We start from the raw sequence: 14,468 nt of genomic DNA, 5'->3' as shown, positions 1-14,468 counted from the left end.
GAGCGTAAAGCGCTCTGTGAATGGCGAGGCCCGACTGACAAAGGGGAGGGGGGAGGAGAGAAGGGGGGGTAATAAACACTCGAGTCCCTACCGATTCCTCCTCCTTCTCCATCCCGGTGGGCATCTGGGGCACGGCCCGGTTGATGGAGACGCAGTCGTTGAGATCAGGCATGTCCTTGCCGCGGTAGATAGGCAGCGGTTTGGCGGCGTCCAGCGCCNTCCGCCGCTCGCCCGCCCGATCCGCTCCCTGCGCCATGGCCAACATGGCGGACATTACCACAGCGGCGGCGAGCGATCCCGGCAGCCCGCGCGAGAGCGCGCCCCCGCCGCGGGGACGCGCCTCGCCCTCTCCCTCCCTCCCTCCTTCCTCTCCCTTCCCCTCCCTCGCCTGCCCACCCACTCTCTCCGCGGCGCGGCCGGCCCGCGGGAGCGTGCTCAGCCTCGGGCAGCTCAGGGGAGAGGGGGCGGCGGCGGCCCTCGGCTTGACGGCCCGCGTCTCGCCCTGTGGCAGGTGTCAGGTGCTCAAGTTTGCCCGCGCCCCAGAGCGTGCGCCTCTGCCTCGGCGGCCCCGACCCGCCGCTCGCTGGGTGCCCCGAAGGAAAGCGCTGGGCAAAACACGGCCGCGCGGAGTAGCGCGTGTCTGCAGAAGTCCGTGAGCGGGAAAGGAAGATGTCAACCAGGGCACAACAGCCACCACCGAGCCTGTACTTAGAAAGCGCTATCTCCACGGTGCCCCGAAAGCCGGCTAATTCGCATCCTCCGATTCGCACATTCCCGGGAGGTGCGAAAGGTCCATTCCGTCTGCCCACTCAGAGCGGCGTAGATCTGCCGGTCCCACCCGCCCCGAAAACAGTCATGAAGCCCCAGCCCTCCACCCCGCATCCTCTCTTAAGTACCTGCCCCAAAGAGCTCTTCGTGCTAATAATGCATCTTCACCCATCGTCGCCTTCGCCGGGAAGATGCTAATGGCAGCAGTGAGGGTTAATGTTTGAGGCTGCCAGATGCAACAAGTGCCCTTGAACCTATCACCCGAACTTCTTAGAGTTATTTAATGGATGGTAGATAGTTCTCTGATTTCAAAAACGGAGTTCTTAAGAGTTAAACTTACAAAAGTTAACCAAGACAGCACACATTTCCGAAGTGGCAGGTGGTGTAAAATAATGGGTGTTGTGGAAGAGGCAAAGAAGTTTGAAATTAAGTTCCTGCCCTTCTGCACCTTTCATGTTAATGGGATAACAAGATGATTGGAAAGATGAGTAACAATAAGATGTAAACAGTTGAAGAACTGGACAACAGGAAAAATAAATGATGGGGAAAAATTAAAAGGTGTAAGTACTTAGGGTGCCTGGGTAGCTCAGTGGGTTGAGCATGGGACTTTTGATTTCCGCTGAGGTCATGGTCTGAGGGTGGTGAGATCCAGCCCCACCTTGGGCCCATGTTGGGCTGTCCCCCCCCCAAGCCTGCTTGGGATTCTCTCCCTCTCCCTTCTCCCCCACCCTGCTTGCGCACATGCACTCTCTTTTAAAAAAATGTAAATACTTTACACAGGAGATGACACAAGGCAGTAGAGCATAATTAGTTACCAAAGGAGTTGTACAGGCAATAATTGCCGTAAGAGATCAGAGAAAAGAGACATTATCTTAGCTTGAACTGGTTAGAGAAAGTTGTAAAGAAGAGGGGAAATGAAGTAGACTCGAATTTAAAAAGTATCAAGACTATTGTTGACATCAACTTTGGTTAGCCAAGAGTTTCTTGGTTAGTCTTTAAGCATTACAGGTTTTGTGCAAAATCCCTAGGAAAAGTGTAACACATTTTACCATTTTCTAATAATTGATAAATATTTTGTTTGGCTCAGAGAAAAGTAGGTGGTTGGCTGAATTTCAGAGGAAAGAATTGGTATTTACAGTCATTTCTATATGGCATCAAAACTCTGTCTCTTTCTCCATTACCTCCCCCTCATCTCTTTGTTCCCCTCTCCCTTTTTTTCCTCTTCTTCCTCCTCTCTTTTCTCCCCACCTCCCCTTTTGAAGGCAAAATGGTGGATATGGACTTCATGACACTGTCTAAACAGTCTAACACATTTGGTACTGCAAGACACCGAGCACTGTTTAGCAAGGCTTAAGTGTTTCCCATCCACTTTGTTGTTGGAAACAATGGAGGTGCTGTGACTCACTTCTAGTAAGCAATACCTTTCTCAAGCTTATGGGCATGTCCTGCTCTGAATACTACCCGCTGGAGCAGTTCTAGTTCTCTGCAAAGAACAAGAACTTGTTGGTAGGGGATCAACCCTGTGTTCAAGCCTGAAAAGGACAAAGGGAGTTATCCAGAGCTTTTATCTGCTTGTCTAGCATTTCTCAAGTTCAGAAAGGATAACTGTTCTTTCTTATATTGATTGTTACTCTCTCTTGAGAAAGGATACATTGAATATCTGTAATATACCACGCACTACAGTAGTACTTTATGTATATTATCTCAATTAATTGCATTCCTCTTAATTCTCATTATAATCGTATGAAGGAATGTCATAATTTTACTAATAAGGAAACAGGCTCAGACAGATAATTTGCCGAGTCTCAACACTAATATTTCACAAAACTGAGTTCAAAATCCAGGTCTAGGGGCGCCTGGGTGGCACAGCAGTTAAGCGTCTGCCTTCGGCTCAGGGCGCGATCCCGGCGTTATGGGATCGAGCCCCACATCAGGCTCCCTCCGCTATGAGCCTGCTTCTTCCTCTCACTCCCCCTGCTTGTGTTCCCTCTCTTGCTGGCTGTCTCTATCTCTGTCAAATAAATAAAATCTTAAAAAAAAAAAAATCCAGGTCTAGCCTGACTCCAAAACTCTTGTTTTCTCATCAGTGCCACCCTGCTACCTAAGCTCTTCAGTTTATTGACCATTCAACATTCTAAAGTTGCTCTTCCAGATTACTGAGACCTTCCAACCAGTGGCTAATAGAATCACAACCCAGAGCCTAAAGATGCAGTAGTCTTAAGCAGGACAGGAACAACACCTGCTCTGTTAATCACTGTATCCCCAGTTCTGTACCTCACATATAGCAGGCCTCTAATATATATGTGTTGACTTATTTTCCATGAAGAAATTAAGTGATACTGACCGCATTCCAGTCCAGCTTGGTGTTGACATACCCTATTCGCCTGTCATCCGACCTAGCCATTGCTGACAAGATTTGCTCTTACTATGACCTACCCTGAGGTTTAGGACCAGTTAAGGCAGTTTAAAGAAACTCTTTTGAAACCTGAAATGCTATTACAGTAACAGGCTTTTGCTCTAGTAGTTATTGTTTTATTGTTCTTTTTTGTTGACCATGTAACAGATTTCTTCTCCAAATCTCCACTCTCCTCTTGCCCTGTAGGCAATGATTATAGAGCTGGTAATAAAATAGTTTGAGGCAGATAACACAATATGCTTTTGAAGTGGGACACAGCCCATGTATTCTTGGCTTCCAATTCAGTGCCCAAAACAGAATGCCTCTGTTTCACATTTGGAAAATAGTTTTTATTTGTATACAAATATTGTTTTTCATAAAGTTGATGTCTAATCTATTTGTTAAATACCCATATACTTGTTAGAGCTGGAAACAGAAAATATCTTTTCAACTTTGAGGTAAATCCTATCATAAAATATTTTTATCAAAACCTGTTTCAAATGAGTGTACAGCCTAATAACCTAGTTTAATTTCCACATACAATGCACTGAGTACAGTTATCCTAAAATCAGACCACTTATATATGCTCTGGACCAATTCCAAATGGCATGCATTTAGCCAAGCAAGTGTAATATATAAACACCCAAGAATTAGAAATAGTTTTAACACTGCTTTCTAAATGTAGTCTAGATTAGAATAAAGGTCAAATAACTGTAAGGATTGGGATTATAAACCAATTTCCATTTCCTTGTACTGCAGTCAGGGCAGGCAGCTTCCAAATAATGAACAAATTACTTTTTGAAAGAAACCTTAAAACTAGTAAACACAGTTGCTATTCAACTATTTCAGAGTTTTGTAAATGTCACGTTCTTTTTAATTGGCTCCCTATTTCAGCAAACCCAATTGAAAGTTAATTGAGTTGGTATGTGAACTGCATCCCTCCCCTCCCCTATTTTCCCAGGAATGAGCCCAGAACCAATAAAGCTCCGTTGTTTTCCATATGTAATCTGAATGTGGGGTCTCCATTCATTACAGTCAACCAGAATTGGGTCCCAGTGCCCTTCACTGAGGCAACTCTGAATCTCTGAGACACGGACGGAGACTGCAACTCAGAGGTGACATGCCAAACATCTTTACCATCTTTATATTCGCCACGGCGAAAAAACAAGATGCTAAATAAAAATTTACGGCTGTAGCTCAGTCTCTTAGCAGGATCGCTCCTCTCAGACCTGGTTGGAATCACAGGGTGCCACCTTGTGTATAAGCTGACGATGTACTTCCCAGTTCCACAAAGGATCCAGATAGACTCAAAAATAATCAGCCCCAAAGCTCTATATTTTATTAATCGAGGCAAAATGGAACAGATGTAAATAAAGGAAACATTTGAAAACATATAGCTCCAGAGGGTCCACAACCCTCACTTTTGAATCACACCACGACCTGTCTCATTTGTTGGCCCACCCTGACCTGTAAACACCCCCAGTGTCCCACACATGGACTAGATTGCTGCTGTTCACTCAAGCTTTTTCTGGCTCTTGCCAGAAACTAGCAAAGCTCTGTGGCAAAGCTACTGAATTCAACTAGGACAACTATATGTGTTCAAACAGCAAGCAAGCTCTGTAGATTTAATTTCAGGACTTTTGACTTCTGAGAGGAACTAGGCTCCATCAGTGTGATGAATATGATCCTACTTACCCTTAATAAAGTGCTGAGTTTGAAACAGGGAAACACAATTGATGGAGCAAGGCCATGGGAGGTCAAATAGGATCCTTTCCAATTCAGCTAGCTACCCGGTCCTCGAGAAATTGCATACTTCTCTAAATTCGGTACAGCCTCCATTCAGCTGAAGCCACCATTCCATACATGGAAGTGGCTGGACCTTTCATATCATTTCCAGGAAGGAGTTGAAGAGCCTGGGGTTGGGGGCTACAGGTACACCACTCGTGTCTGTTCAGGACTCACGTAACATCTATTCCTCCCAGTTGCCTTTCCTGGCCTCTTCTATCAGCGCATCTTTTTCTTCTCAAGCATCTCTGAAACGTAACTTGAAAGGTGGTTTCTCTCTCCCTGGGAAGGCAGTTTAGTCTCATGGGCACATCTCAGACAACTGAAGCAGGCTCAGAGCACCAAGCTAGCTGGAGTCCAAAGTGTTAGCTGAGAGAAGTTCATTGTCGAGAACTCTGGGTTGCTAATGTACGGACACGTGGCTCCCTCACCTGATTTTTTAATCTCTCCCACCACCAAAGGACTAGTGTTTATAAACACAGATTTGTGAATGGAAAATACATTTGGCATCCTGAATTGAAGAAAATTGGTGAACTGATTTAGTAATAGCCACGCCTTATTGATCTTATGTTTGTTGTTCCCAAGAACGAAGTGGCCTGTTTTCTAAGGAAAGGTTCTGGCATTAGCATATTGAGAGCCCCTAAACAAAAGCTTCTGGTATTAGCATACCGAGAGCCCCCTAAGCTCCAGAGTGACTTGTTAGGAGGCAGAAAGGAAAACAATTTTATGTCTCCCAAGTTAAAAAACAGGTTTGCTTGTCTTTCATCAGCTATTAAAAGGTGATTTGGGCAGAGGAAGAAACAGAAACCATTGAAATAAAATACACTAATTACCTAGATATTTACTGGTTTACCCACACACCTCACCTTGTTTGAGAAAGGATTTCAGGTGGCTTTTGAGAGTAGCTAAAATGTACAAGGATAGCATTTGGGCTCTCAACTTCCTGGTAACGCGAAATTTCCTAATCATGTGAAAATGGGAAACCTTGACGGCTTCACAGTTCACAATATCCATTAGATAAAACGATTGCTCAGAAGATTTATAATTGTTTCTGGTCCCAATGAGAATATTCCAGAGTTCATAAATAGAGCAACTAGGTGGTATGACAGACATCTCAACAGTGTCCTTACAAAAGGCACAAAAGATGCACCCCAGGGCTATTTCTTATAGTGATTCTGCCATGAGCCCCACCCCATGCAGATCTGACAGTGCGAATGAACTCCATGGCCTCCAAGCAATCCTCCCTGAAGAGTGTCTTTCTCTCAACTGTCTCCTGATAAACTGTGTGGCTAAGAGCTCAAAATTGTGTTCTATTACAATTGCCTAAAGTGTGGCTCTTCTAAATGCCCGATTAAGGGTAGACTCATATGGCTTAAACAACTGTGTTGTGCAGTATAGAGTTAATGTCCTTTTCTGGAAAGGAAGAGGCTTACCAAGGACAAGTGCCTGAATAGAAAGTTGTCCCTCCTGCTTTTGCAGTGAGCTAAGGGTATATCTATGCTCTGGCAGGGCCAAGAGGTAATTTTGCCTTCGCATAAACAAGGTGTGCATTGCTATCTCAGTTAGATGGTGTGCTTAGGAGGGCCGTGGAGAAAGGGTGTTCTTGCACACTAGCCACATGAAGGCTGTCCTCTAGCTGGTGGCAATAGCTATTCTTTGCCAGTTTTCTTTTCTAGCTCTGACTCTGCTTCTAGTGCTTATGTTATTGTGCCTTTACTTAGAGAGCAGCCCCATCTCTGCTACTCACCACAGGCCGCTTTTGTAGCCCAGCGGCAGTGCCAAGGCTGGTTCTGAAGGAAACGGAGCTTCAGACTATCCTCTCTTAAAGGAACATCAGCTTCTCAACTCAGCGCCATACAGGGGACACTTTTGTACTAAGTCCCTCATCTTCCACGCTTACTCACTCCAGCGATCTTTCACAGCACTAGTGCCGGTACACAGGCCCATGCCTACAGATGACCCAAACCTGCCATTTTAGGTTAACTTAGCGGAACTCTGTGGACACAGGGAATCTGGAAGTAGATGTTGGTTTGAAGGCCAATTCTTCCCCCACATTGATGCCTTTCACTAAGCTTGGGGGCAGCTGTAGCTCAGTCTGGAGCTTGCTACTCAAAGGCCCTACTGATTTCCTTGGTCCTTTTTCCTACTACTTCTCTATTTCATGGGGAGAAAATGGCCTAAGTAGTATGTTTCAACCCACGTATGCAATAACTCCAGCTATTTAAAATGTGCCAGAGTGGCTAACCAAAGAAAACAACATGTGAAACCTATTTTAAGCATAAAGATAATTCTGGAATATTCTACCCAAATATTCCCTCTAGTGAGGGAAATGAGAGTGCAGGGAAAGGGGTGGTGGTAAAGAGAAATCCTTACCTCTCACTTTGTAAAGCCCTTCTGTAGGGTTAAATAATAACAATTCTACATAGATGTTTGAAAAAAATCATTAAAAAAATTAAGTCAGATAATGGAGCACACTTGGGGAGAGAAACAAAGCTTATCTCTTTGTATTTTATGACCCTTACTATATTGCTTAAACTCTGTGACTTTATTTGTAAAATGGAGATAATGTGCCTGTCCCGTAGGCTCCTGACGAGAACAAATGAGACAACACCGCACCAATTGACTAACATGGCTCCTGACAAATAGTAGAGGCCCAATCAACATTAAAGCTACAGTTTCTTTTCCCTTCACTCTGACCTTTTATTTACATGGGTTGAGATGATTCAAAATAGAACTGTAGCACATATAAGATGAAACTTTGAGTTTCTACTCTGGTTTATGGTTTATTTTGAACTTTTTAATTTGAAACTAAACTAAATGGGACATTTCTCCCACCCACACCCACACCCCCAATAACACCTCATTCTCTGGCCCTATTTCAGTTTCAGCCATGGAATGGAACTATTATTCAAATCATCATGGTCATAGGGTCCTGCCAAAGAGGCAACGTTAGATCCTTCGAAGAGAGAAGATCTTGTCTTTATTAAGAATGGACACTCTTATATCTAAATACCTAATCGAACTCTCTGAAAAGTCCAATTTATTTTTCATTTTCTAAAAGTTCTTTTCAATGGCTATGATAAGATGAATCACATGACCATAAGACCCAGATTTGAGGGGAAAGATCTGCTTTTCCTTCCTTATTTCTGCTCACCCCCCATCCTCCCTCCTTCGGTCCCTTGTTTCCATTCTCTTCTTATTTTAGGAAATTCTAAAGCTAATCTTTAGAAGTTAAAGTTTCTGTCTGAACAGTAACCTGATTAGCTCCTGTTCAAAATCATAAATAGATGGGCTACTTACCCATGAAAAATGCCATCATAATCCATGAGCTAGCTTGTCTCTGAGTTTATGCTCATCCGTAAAATAATGCTACCATGTTCTCAAGTGAGAGCATAAAGGATATTAGCAGTAGTCATAATATAACATACGGGGGGACTTCCAAAAAATTTACAAGTGATGTTTGAAAATAATGTTTGTCTGTTTCCAATAAATCTGTCAGAATGTATCCACCCTAACATCTGCCCTTCTATACATCCACCTTACCTTGTAAAGAGCCAGGTGTCTCTCAGAGTCAAACTGGTGACTAGAATGTGAGCCGTTTGAATTTGGGAGGTGGGGAGGCAACAGAGGAGGAAGGTAGCGATGCTGGTTTGCTTGCATGATGTGTAAACTATCCCTGTGGGCCTTTCCAAAAGAAGAGTTCCACAAATACAGTGAGCTCATCCAGTTTTCCGCTTTGGAGGATCACTCTGATTTGGATGTTTGTATGTTGGTGTACATATTAACCCAGGCCCATCACCCACTGACCTTCTCTCCTCTTCTTTATCCACTGATATAATTTAATTTAGAGGAAAATATTGGCACATAAGACTGGTAGCCTTGGTTTTACCAATCTTTCCTGACTGCCGAGATAAAAGAAAATTCTCCGCAGTTTAACCAAAAAAGAGTAAACATCCTTCTCAGTGCTGTGTTGCCTGATAAGATATTTCTTCTTTATTTTTACAAACTTACAAGCAGCTCTAAAGGCATTCTATTTGAAAAAGATAGAGCATACAAGCTTGATTTTATTTGTTAATTTTTATATAGCCTTTAGTCTATACAAATTTTATCACTTTTAGAATCGCCTTGTCCTAATTTGAAGTAATATGAAATAGCAAAAGAGGGAATAGCCCCAAGATACTTAGAATTGAGAATGTCAACTTCATTTCTATCCACAAACTGAAGATTTGTTTCCTACCCTAGAAGGTGATGCTTGCTCTCAGTAGTACAGCTTAGAGCCCAGAGCAGGCACAATTATTGACTTCTGTGCCCTGTTGTCTGATCTATAGCAATAAATTCCCAGGGTGGCCGTGCAATTACACACAATGTGATCACTATCACAGCAGGCCCAGCTACATATGGATACACAACATGATCACTTACCCAGTAGGCACCGTTCAATATGGTTAGACAACATGATCACGACACAGCAGGCCCCTTTCCGTATGGATTCCTAACGTGGCCATGACTAATACACCAGGCAATTTGCATGCACCCAAACTGCATCCACCATCCCCGCAGAAGCAGCCTGATGGGAATATGTCATATAATACCTAACTGCAGATGTACACTTGGGTATAGACGCCCTGCACAAGGTTGTTTTGCACAGCGATTTCTGCCGTATGGAAATTTGACCACGGACATGGTAGAAATAGATCTGGCCATGCAGACAACATGTGATAGGACTTTCCAAAGGACTGTTAAGATGGCAGGCAATATTCTGATGTCAGCCAGGTATCAATAAGCAAAAGCCTAATGATGAGCAAAAGATCTGTAATTTAGAAAAATGTCATGACAAACGGGCCCAAGGGAGAAGGCAAGGAGCACACCATTTTATGTGGAGTTCGGATTTTCCTGCACCCACTCCACCAGGGACTTTGGCAGAAGAGGATGCATTTCACAGTATCCTGTACTCTCATTAGAGTGCGTCCTTTTGATGGAAGGTGCTGTGTCTCTGAGCTGCTTTGATATATGTGAAAATACACCAACTTCATTGTATAAAGTAACGTTATCAACAGTTGCGTAGAATAAAAAAAGAAAAGTTTTTTAGGCAAATAAATGGGATTCTTCTTTTTTGCCAGCTTTAAAGAAGCAAATGAATTTGCAAATTTGAAATCAAAATAACAAAATTTGAAATCAAATTAACAAAAAGGAGGGTAATTATTTTATCAAAAAGCTTTTCACTTACTTTTAATAGATGCTATTCTCAAAGATTCCAATTTGGCTGATCTGGAATGTGGCCCAGAAATGTGCATTTAACATCAATGCCAGGTGATTCCGCATCAGAGTATTTTATATAGCTTCATCCCACTGTTTCTCTTTCCTGCTCATCTTTTCTCTAATTTTCATCTTCCATTTGCTCTCCCTATGTTTCCTCTCCCATTCTCTTCTTTCTTTCCTTGATTCTATCCTCTTCCCTTAATTTTTTTTTTTCTCTAGGTATGGGCAGGGTTGGAGAAGAAAGAAAATTCTGCCAATTTCATAAGCTTCAAGCCACGTTCCAAAACAATATAAGATACTGCTATATTCCCTGTGCCCCTTTAATTATAGCATAAAGATCATGCCCCCAAATTTGCTGCAGACATGCTTCCTAGAGGGAGATCACCAGGAGCCAAGAGAAGATAGGCAGAGATCTTGGATTGAGCCTGCAATTGTCCACGTTTGGTTCCACCAGCTAGAAGTTGCTGCATTTAAAATACTTATAGCAAACTGGGATTGGAGCAACTATTGTGTGAATTTTCCACCAATGGTCTCTGTAAATAGTGAAGCTCCTGTCTTTGTGGTCATCCCTTTCCTTTGTCCCCCACCGCCATTCTCCTCCTGGTTGTCTTGTTTGGTTTACTTCTGCCATGGACTATTTTACTGAACATGAGTGAAGCAATATAGTTTGAAGACCCCCAGTTTAAGACACAGGAAGCTGGTACCCACATCTGGCCATGGCATTAGCTACCCTGTGACCTTGGACAAGTCATGCATCCTCTCCAGTCTCTGTCCTTGCTGTAAAGTGAGGGGTTATCTGCAAAATTTGGTTCTAAAATGATACAGAATAAAAAGAAGTAAGATTCCTTTTCTATGATGCTTCAAGATAAATGAGACTAGGTGTAAATTATAATAATGCTTTTAGCATCCAAAGAAGCAATTGTTTTGTCCTTAAAAAAAAAAAATTAAAACTAGCATATTGTACCTAGAGTCAAACTTAAATGGCTGTCAAATTTCCTACTGGCTTTATTAGAATATATTCAAAAGTAGTCTGAATGGTAAAATATAAAACTAAAAAGAGGTTAATGTTTTAAATTAAACTACTGGTTTCTTAAATTTCCTTATTATTCAGTATATATTTTTATTATAATTATTTTTTAAAGTAACTACAAGAAAGCTTTTTTAAAATTAAACAATTTGAATGGATTAAAACAGTGGTGTTATTATTACCACAACCCATATTTAGATGCCCCCTGAATTACTTAAGGAAAAAATGGTTTTATGATATAGAATTAAGACACATGGAGGTCTTAGGATAGAAAATCTTTCTTCTCTCGGACACAAGGTATCATCCTTTATGGTAATATTACCCAGAAGAAGAGATGGGGAGCTGCAGGGACAGAGGAGAGAGAGGGAGGACTAACGCTTACTGAACAATAACATTTACTAGGCACTATACTAGGCACTTTTAGTTCATTTACTATTGAATCCCTTCCATGCCTAACCTGGGAGCTGAGCATGGAATACGAGCAAGAAAAGCATCAACATTGTTAACTCCATAACAATCTTTAAAAGTCCATATTATTGGGGCACCTGGCTGGCTCAGTCGGTGAAGCATGCGACTCTTGGTCTTGGGGTTATGAGTTTGAGCCCCACGTTGGGTGTAGAGATTACTTAAAAATAAAATCTTTTTAAAAAAGTAAATGAAGTCCATATTATTGACCCATGTTCTTTGCACTGCTCACCTTGCATTTTATTCCAATTCACAAAGCTTAACTTTTCCTCCCATCCCTTGTAGGACATAAATATACCTTTCCTTTTCCACCCTATACCTAGTATTGGTGATGAATTAAGTGCTATTGAGTAGAGAGCTAGTCGGCATCTGTAAAGTACCTATTACCCCCTTTTATTCAATTAATTACATTAATAAGAATATTAACCTCCAGGGGCGCCTGGGTGGCACAGCGGTTGAGCATCTGCCTTCGGCTCAGGGCGTGATCCCGGCGTTATGGGATCGAGCCCCCACATCAGGCTCCTCTGCTGTGAGCCTGCTTCTTCCTCTCCCACTCCCCCTGCTTGTGTTCCCTCTCTCGCTGGCTGTCTCTATCTCTGTCNTCAAAAAAAAAAAAAAAATCTTAAAAAAAAAAAAAAAAAAAGAATATTAACCTCCAACTTTTACCATCTATCCAGAGAAGTTGATCAGAAAAATTAACAACAGCCTGAAATTTTCTTGGATTTCATAGAATTCTGTAATTTTTGTTTCAATTTTTAATTTTTTATTGTGGTAAAATACATGTGAAATTTATCATCTTAACCATTTTTAATTGTTCAGTATATTCACATTTGCTGTGCAAGTCGTCTCCAGAACTTTTTCATCTTATAAAACTGAAACCCTATGCCAATCAAGCAACTCCCCTTTCTACCTCCCCATTAGCTTCTGGCAACCACATTCAACTTTCTGTTTCTAAGAATTTGACTACTTTAGGTACCTCATATAAATGGAATCATACAGTATCGTCTTCTTGTGACTGGCTTATTTCACTTAGCATCATGTCCTCAAGGTTCGTCCATGCTATAGCGTGTGTCAGAATTTCCTCCTTTTTAAAGCTAATCACCCATTATATGTATGTACCACACTTGTACATTCATTCACCTGGCAATAAACACTTGGGTTGCTTCCACCTCTTGGCAACTGTGAATAATGTTACCACGAACATGGGCGTATAAATATTTCTTTGAGACCCTGATTTTAATTCTTTTGAGTACATGCCCAGAAGTGGAATTGCTAGATCACATGGTAATTCTATATTTACTTTTTTGATGAGCCTCCATACTGTTTTCCACGGCAGCTGCAACATTCTATGTTCCTACCAATAGCGTACAAGGGTTTCAATTTCTCCATATCTTCGCTAACACTTTTTACTTTCTAGCTTTTTTTTTTTTAAATAGTAGCCATCCTGATGGGTGTGAGATGATATCTCATTGTGGATTTGATTTGCATTTCCCTAATGATTAGTGATGTTAAGCATCTTTCATATGCTTGTTGGCCATTTGTATATCTTCTTTGGAGAAATATGTGTTCAAGTTCTGGCCCATTTTTTTTTTAAAGATTTTATTTATTTATTTGACAGAGATAGAGACAGCCAGCGAGAGAGGGAACACAAGAAGGCGGAGTGGGAGAGGAAAGCAGGCTCATAGCGGAGGAGCCTGATGTGGGGCTCGATCCCGTAATGCCGGGATCACGCCCCGAGCCAAAGGCAGATGCTTAACCGCTGTGCCACCCAGGCGCCCCTCTGGCCCATTTTTTAAGTAAATTATTTGATTAAAAATAAGTAACCTGATTGTATAGCTTTTTGAAGTTTATATAGCATTCACATGTTTTGCTGTGTTTTTTTATTTACAATAACTCCATGGTGTTTGCCATGTGCAACAACAAAAACTGAGAATGAGAGAAATAGTACCTTGACCAAATAGCCATTAATAAGTAGACCCAAGAGTTCTTGAGTTAAGTTCTATATTGTTTTTGCTTGAGCATTATAAAATACATATTGTCTGCACCAACAGAAAAAACACAGAATGAATTTAGAGACCACCTATTAAAAATCATAGAGAATAAAATCAAACTGTGAGTTGGAGATAAATTTTGCAGTGTCTTATGGAGCCAATCCCAATTGCCATACCCCAATATACTATACACATTGTCTGTTTCCAGGTATCAGACCTCGGACGCCATCGTCAATGGGAATCTTTCTTTTCCAAACTATGATATAGACCTCTCCTGGTGGCCTTCCACCTGTGTGCTGAGGAAGGTGGAACTAGAAAGTAGCGGGAAAGAACCCTGAGAAATTCAGTGGCCAACTTTCCCTATCATGGCCTAGAATCATTGTTCTTAGAGATAAGTTAAAAGTCCACAACTCATAGGTGCACCTGGGTGGCCCAGTCAGTTAAGTGTCCGACTCTTTATCTTAACTCAGGTCTTGATCTCAGGATGGAGAGTTCAAGGCTGCGCACTGGCATGGGGCCTATTTTAAAAAGTCTAAGACTCGCAAACATTACACTGGTTTACCATATATCTTGACCTAAGTTTAATGCTCCATAACTGATTGACTTTTTGTAAGTAATTGGCTGACCCTCCATAAAAATTAAACAGAAGGTACACTGACCGGGAATCTTTGAACTTTTCTAGAGTATGTTTCTGCTCTCAACTCTGAAATAAAGAGGAGATATGGGGGAGGGAGGAAAGCATTAGAAACATTTTCTTTTCCAAAGACCAGGTCCTTAA

At 41.9% G+C, this 14,468-nt stretch overlaps 1 protein-coding gene across 4 annotated transcripts in view; it reads right to left on the bottom strand.

Moving 5' to 3' along the window:
* EPC2 (enhancer of polycomb homolog 2) overlaps positions 1 to 226 on the bottom strand; it is a 118,710-nt gene extending 118,484 nt beyond the window's left edge. For 3 of the 4 annotated variants that reach the window (XM_034654548.1, XM_034654549.1, XM_034654550.1), the window contains exon 1: positions 173 to 209. Coding sequence is in view for 1 of the 4 variants with exons in the window: in XM_034654552.1 (XP_034510443.1) it covers positions 92 to 172 (81 nt within the window). In the remaining 3 variants the exon portion in view is untranslated. Of the gene's footprint in view, positions 1 to 91 lie in introns of all 4 variants that reach the window. The other variant, XM_034654552.1, reaches the window with a different exon arrangement.
* Between the last annotated feature and the right edge of the window lie 14,242 nt (positions 227 to 14,468).

The sequence above is a fragment of the Ailuropoda melanoleuca genome, chromosome 2 (assembly GCF_002007445.2).
Source record: "Ailuropoda melanoleuca isolate Jingjing chromosome 2, ASM200744v2, whole genome shotgun sequence".
Lineage (NCBI taxonomy): Eukaryota > Metazoa > Chordata > Mammalia > Carnivora > Ursidae > Ailuropoda > Ailuropoda melanoleuca.
The sequence above is the reverse complement of the archived record's forward strand: the minus strand, read 5'-3'. Positions and strand labels throughout refer to the sequence as shown.